This window comes from Argopecten irradians, chromosome 15 (genome assembly GCF_041381155.1).
Source record: "Argopecten irradians isolate NY chromosome 15, Ai_NY, whole genome shotgun sequence".
Lineage (NCBI taxonomy): Eukaryota > Metazoa > Mollusca > Bivalvia > Pectinida > Pectinidae > Argopecten > Argopecten irradians.
In genome coordinates, this window is record NC_091148.1 from 7,814,741 (window position 1) to 7,821,804 (window position 7,064).

General features: G+C 35.1%; 1 protein-coding gene across 1 annotated transcript; it reads left to right on the forward strand.

Moving 5' to 3' along the window:
- Nucleotides 1–1,998: 1,998 nt before the first annotated feature.
- Nucleotides 1,999–6,814, forward strand: LOC138308516 (protein usf-like). Its single transcript, XM_069249532.1, has 3 exons — nt 1,999–2,069; nt 5,046–5,374; nt 6,054–6,814. Exons 2-3 carry the CDS (start codon nt 5,051–5,053, stop codon nt 6,411–6,413), a joined length of 684 nt encoding a protein of 227 aa, XP_069105633.1. The 5' UTR covers nt 1,999–2,069; nt 5,046–5,050; the 3' UTR covers nt 6,414–6,814.
- Nucleotides 6,815–7,064: the final 250 nt, after the last annotated feature.

Genomic DNA, 7,064 nt, shown 5'->3' on the forward strand with positions numbered 1-7,064 from the left:
TGGAGTTACAACCACCAGTGTAAAAGGGCAATAGTAATATTACCAAGTGTAGATTAGTCGTCTTCCGGGTCTTAACATGACGTAGCTCTCAAGAATGAGCATGTCTTTATCACAGTGATAGCATATCTACGTCGACGGACACAATCAATGATACCGGTTTTGTGTTTAGAAAGCCCTGCAGCATTCTGAAGGCCGTCGTATTGATTTGTATACTCACTCGTATTGAATAAACATTTGTCTGGAATACCCGGACAGAACTTCCTTGTCTAATTTTAGATAGGCTATTAGCACCAAACGGATGCGTTATGAGTCCATGTTCAAACCACAGGCTTTCAATTAAATAAATATACTGTGTGTATCTTGCTCCACTAAAACTGCCTTTCTTACAATTATTTGGTTTTTAAATGCCAATATATAAATATTAGGCAAAGTAACAATAATATTGACAGGTTTACCGGACTATGGATATCTCTACATAACACATGTGTAATATTGGGGACGGTGTCGTAAAACTGCCGGGGTTTCAGTATTACACACTATAGAGGTGCCATATCTATGGAGTTAAAAGCCCGTGGTTTTTCAAACAAAAATATGAGTCATACACAGTTGTTGTACATGTACTAAAAAATTATGTCAGGTTGAATCTTTTCATTACAAATTCGAACCGCTCTGTGTTCATATATAAATCACCATTTAATGCAACGATTTATACTGTAAAAGTTTGCGTATTTCATAGTAAATGAGTTAATCGTAATAAATGGAAATAAATCGCCGCGATAAATCACAAATGTACGCTACAAATAGAAACGTATGACTAAAAATTTAAAGTCGCGAAAAATTTAATCGGCGAAAAATTAGGCATTATTTTGAACGCGATGACCTTTATACCGACGTGGTCTTCATATTTTCAGATTACATTTTCTACATAAACATGTCACATCATTTTAGAAAACGATATTTTGCCGTCGTCCCAGTATAAACTTCACGCGCGGCATTTGAGGACTAAAACACGTTCCCCGTTATGAAATAATCTTACAACTATTGAACTGGTCAAACTATGAATCGAATAACTTCCCCAGAAAATTGATCACTTAAAAAAAGATTTTATAAAAGTGGTCCGTTTCGAAAGCAATTTTGGACCTTTATTGGCCAAAACATTATAGGCTTCCAAAGGTCACCTGTTACATGACCCAATAATGGGATTTTCTCATTTTACGAAACAAGAACTCTAGAAATGGCGATCTGAAAATAGTGATTAATCAGGATCTGTATTTTAATCAATTGCTAAACGTTGTCCAGATGTGATCTGATAGGCGATTTGAGAGCGGTCTTGTCAATCTGAAATCAAAGGTTAACGAACATGACGCAGCAACACGCACCACTTTTTCAATGATTCACGAAAAATAACATATAGACCGGCCTTACTTTAACAAGTTTTAGTAAAATTTGTGTGAACAGTTAAAATTGAAATCAATTGAATTCATTTTCATACACACGCATTACATGTCTAAATAAAATGCACCCCTTTAAGTGACAATACAATATCTTAATAGAACAAAGCGGCCTTTAAAAAACTGGTCAAATTCTTTTTGAAAATTGGTGCCTGAGAAAGTGCCAGTCTTGAACTCGGTTAACGACAGATGGTCATTATAAAGATTCCATGGTGAACGTTTCTAAGGCAGGTTTTACTGTATTTTTGATCATCAATAATTAAAGAAACAGCTAGCTATGTTATCAAATAGATAGCATGATTATAGTAAGTGCAATGATCTTTGTGAATTGATGTAAAAGTGGTTTATAAAATACAATTTAACTTTCTAGAATGGCGATTCTGAGAAAAAGGTTAATGTTTTATTTCATTACTTTTAAACCAGGAATTTAGATAATTGGAAAAATACCCCCCAGAATCCTTGCCAATCTGTGATCCATCATAGGCCCGTTTTGAGAGCGTGCGTGCTCACGTGTGGATATATATCAGGACCACACGTAACACCGTATCACTTGGTAGATAGCAGACGACACAAACTGCATCGTCCGGTCAGCTTTAACTGTGTTTGTACCTGTTCAGGGTAAGTTGATATTTGTGTGAAAGGTGAACAGAAATATGAAATAACACGAGTATCATTTTCGCATACCTAGTATCATTTTTCGCATACCCTAGTATAATGTATTTGTTTCAAGGGCGACGAAATGTATATGTATGCTAAATGCATGAGACCAACGTTAACAATCTGTGACATGAGATATATAATTTTTTATGCACAAATTGTATCGGTCGTACATTTCTAGGACTATGCAGCCCGGGATGCAAATACTAACTATATAAACACAGAAAAGTACCCTGCTCGATTTTATTTCAAAATTGTCTGAAAAGCGGCTACCGGATCGTACGCCGTCACGTGAACGGGCGACGACCGGGCGATCTTTGACAAGCAAAAAGCATAACCGGCGTATTCCATCATGGTGAACGTTTCTTCAGAGCTTTAATAACATTTTGATTTTTGCATCAAACACAACCAAAGATTGATTTTTGACGCCAAAGAATTTAAGTTGAATTAATAGATAGCATGATATTCTAAACATTAATTACGCTAAACTTACCGTTATCAAGAGAAAGAAAAATATTCTACATGTACGTTTACAACTTTTCTTTTTGACAAATTAAAAGCGATTGAATAGTCGACGCATGTGCGTGGTTGTCTCTGTTTGGTAATGAACGAATAATTGGTATTCCGAAAGTAATGGTAGAGTTCATAATATAATGTGTATTTGGAAAAAAGCGATATTGCCAACAAGAAATTTAGCTTTCAAATATTCGTGTATTCCATTACCGGGCCAAGAACTTTAAGAAATTCATCAATCATTAGTGTTTAATATCAATAGGATACCGTGACTGGCTAATGTCATTTTGTTGTTTCGCCTTTTCGGAAAATGAACACCCCTCGTTCATGCTACACTGTATAATAAACACGTGTATGTTGTTTTATTCCAAAAGAGGAAATATAAGAAAGTGCATCATACTGCATTAAACTCTTGTATTGAATTTTCTTATGAAATAAAAAAAAAACCCATATATGGTGGCTGGTCGCATTGTCGCTCCTCACAAATTCGCTCCGTGCGTTCGAGTTGTAATGCACATTTGATGTAATGTATGGTGCATTGTAATTGGCATTGTAGAATTAATTTATATTCATATAATATAAGATAATTTTCTAGCATTTCAGCTTGGAATTTAATTACACATCGGCACAAGACAATACGCGATGCAACAGTGCGATAATGCGCGGAGTGACACTGCAAAAAACAATACAAAATACACTGTTGGACTCGGTGCGACAAATTTTATTTTCTTGCTAATACGACAGATTGACATGATTGTTTTATCGCACAGTCGCGTGATAACGGCAGGGTATTTTTGTCGCTCCAAGCACTGTCGCTCCATGCATTGTTGCAATGGGCTCCACGCCAATGATTATTTGTTCTAACTAAAATTCAAGATATTGCTGAAGCACCGATTAGTAAAGCATGAGTTATCTAAATAAACTGGATATAAATTGATACCCTCTAGGCGCTTTATTCAAAACCAGGAATATATGATCCCTAAATTTTGTCTCTCTTATAGGCCGACATATGCTTTTGGGGAGCTAAACCATCAAGTCAGGTGTCAATGTTTAAATTTCAAATGTTTAAGTTACAAATCGTAACAGTGAAATTAGCAGTAGTTAACTTTAAACATTTATTCTTAAAAATATTTTTCCCCACTATGTTCAAATGACATTATAATATTGAACGTGTACATTGGTATCAATTGGGACGCCCCATTATATATGCCATATATAATCCATAGTATGTAGCCGCAATTTGCATGATAATATAAAAAGAGTTTCTATGTGTATGCTTTCGTAATAGTCGAATTCGGTGAAACAATCGTTTCCAGTACATGCTATAAACACTATTAAACATAATGGCATGGTTATTTCATAATATCTACATTTACTTGTTACTTCTACTATATAAACTAACCAAGGCCAAGTGAAGTATATGTGGGTATAACTGACAACCAAAAGTGACCATTATGACGCACTAATGTTGACTTAGTGACGTCAACTGATCATCGTCCAAATGGCTGTTCCATCTTGTGGATTATATCGCCTTTGATAAACGGTTTTCGTGGTCTAACTTAAACAATGTTAATGCAGAGACCCCAAAATGAGTTGATAATGTAAATATAAGCATTAAACTATCTTCCTATGGCATCTATGGTCTATATTGATGCCAGAGCTTTGCAAACAATCATCTCATAATGCGCGCTCTGCAAAGCTCTGGCTTCTATATAGACCATAGATGCCATAGGAAGATAGTTTAATACTTGATAATATATATTATTGTTATTTTTGCATATTTTGCCAAAAATTCCAATTAATACATTTACGAGTCAACAGTAATATCTATGGTTAGGACGGATGCATGGACACTGTTATATCAAGTTATGTTCAAGTACAGCTAAGAAGTGATATATAGTCATACAAAAAATCACTTGTTTAAACGGTCTAAAATCATAAACTTGTACAGAGTTCATAATATATTTACAAACACATTGAAAAATCTAATGGTATGTTCTATGGTAATAAAGTAGTGTGAAGAAAAAGAATCTGCCAATCAGGAAGTCGGATTTAGTATGAAAACACATAAAAATTAATTATTTGCATATAATTATAATACCAATGTTTGCATGGTACGTATGCGCGACAGAAGTAAAATCATACAATGTTACTTGACATAAGCTTTACCATGTTGACGTTTGTCGATAACCGGTAAAATGGTCACAAAAACTGTTGAATTCTATGGGTTTTTTTTGTGTCGATTAACTACCATCATCGGGGCCTTTTGTCTTTTAGTGCTAAAATAAGTGGTTGTTTTTTTCTTTGTATATGTTAGTCCACCAATTATTATGCTATTTATTTTGACTACTGCGTATTTTTTTTTATAAATTTTGTTCTAAATCTAATAGAAATTTTTGACCTTATATTTTTTTTTCTTTTTAGTAAAAATGGCGTCGAAACCAAGAGAAACCTTTTTTTCAGACAACAAATTAGGGCCTTGCCCTTATGTGATATCAGGGGATGTTTCAAAAACCAAAAAGGGACTGATTGTTCTACAAGAATGGTGGGGACTGAACGATCAAATCCAAAGCGAGGCGGCGATGATCGCAGAGAAAGGGAACTTTGTCACGATTGTTCCCGATCTTTACCGAGGGAAAGTTGCCATTGACAACGAGACCGCCGGACATTATATGGGCGATCTTGATTGGGCCGGAGCTGTTCACGACATTAAGGGAGCAGCGCGCAAACTCAAGGCAATTGGTTGTGAAAAGGTACGTGGAATGCATTTTGTTCATCAGTTTGCAAGCATGTGTTAAGCAACCAAGAATTAAGTTATCTCAAAAGTTATACTTTCTATGTACAAATGTAATACTTTTGTTCACATCTAGAATAGTGAAAAAATCAAGATTATCCATAATGGTAAACCCCTTTAAAGTCACTCTAGATAAACAGAAAACAAATTTTAATCTACATATTGTATATTGGAAAACAATCATAATTATCCCCCTCGTCGTTTTCTCATAAAAAATATGACGTTTCACATATCAAAACATTACGTAACAATCAGTATCTACGAGCAGTGGTAGATAACTCTAGATATGTAATATTCAAATACAGAATAACTTGTTAAAGACAGTTTATGGTGTATGCAATGGATAAATCCAAGTGTGCTAGTTCTTATAGAACTTCTGTCGCTATGACCATTGACTTTATAGAAATCACAGATAAGGTTTTTCATTTATCATATTAACATTTTAGTATGTTACTCCCTTAGATTCAGAACGTAACGAGATTCGTTTTTTTTATTCTTCGTCAACATCTGACATTTAGCACCGTTTGCACAAGTTTGAATATGAAAAAAACCTCTTTTAGTTATATTCCAAATAATGTTACCATACTAGAAAGTGTTCTTTGTAAAATTATTTCAATGACTCTTTACGTTTGCTCCAGGTTGGTGTCACAGGATTTTGTATGGGGGGAGCTTTGTCTTTAGCAGCAGCCGCTTTGCTAAAAGAAATACAGGCCAGTGCACCATTTTATGGAATCCCAAGTGATGAACTGGCCGACGTATCAAAAATCACAATTCCCCTCCAGTGCCATTTTGGCGCTAACGATGCAGTTGAAGGATTCTCCTGTCCAAAGTCACAAGCCAAACTTAAGGAAAAGTTAGATCTCGGAAAAGTGAAATACGAGTTCCATTCTTACCAAGCTGGACATGCTTTCACCAACGCGACGTCCCAAGGTTTCCATAAGGAGTCATGTGAGCTGGCCATAGGAAGGATGGTGGACTTCATGAACAAAAACTTGTGAAACGTTACACTGCATTTTCTTTAACTTTTTCTAGCTGTTTTTGTATTGTTTTATAGTTACGATGTGTTCAATTGCAATCCTTCGCCATCCACTGTGAAATAAATGTCAGATGTTACACATGGCCTGTTACACCAGATATACTGTATATTAAAAGGAAACAAGAAAAATAGCTCTGATAGAGATTAGAAAGAGAGTGCATTAAATGTAGCGTTAGTTAAGTAAAGATGCTCCACCGTTTGACATTTATGGTATTCTTATCTATCAAAAATATGAGCAGACGAATTCGTATTTTTCTTCAGTTACAAAATTTACTTTACATCATTACCACCATTGAAAAGTTTGAGATTCTAATTTTACTTCAAGATAAAAATATTGAAAATCAATAATTGCGTTCCCTGGAACTCTGTCCTATATGGAATGAAGCATTGATTGAGCTAGAACGAATATACGTACCCGGCCTACATATACTTTCGCGGCCGGGTACGAATTGGTCCCTATGTGTCGTAGTGGAGAGAACTGCCTCCGAAAATCACTCGGGCATAGTTTTCTATACTTTTTTGTAGGTTTCCAATCGTTTTTACGTAAACATACATTTACATATCATTTTGTCCAAAAACAAACACAACTACCATTCTTAATATCTACCGTACC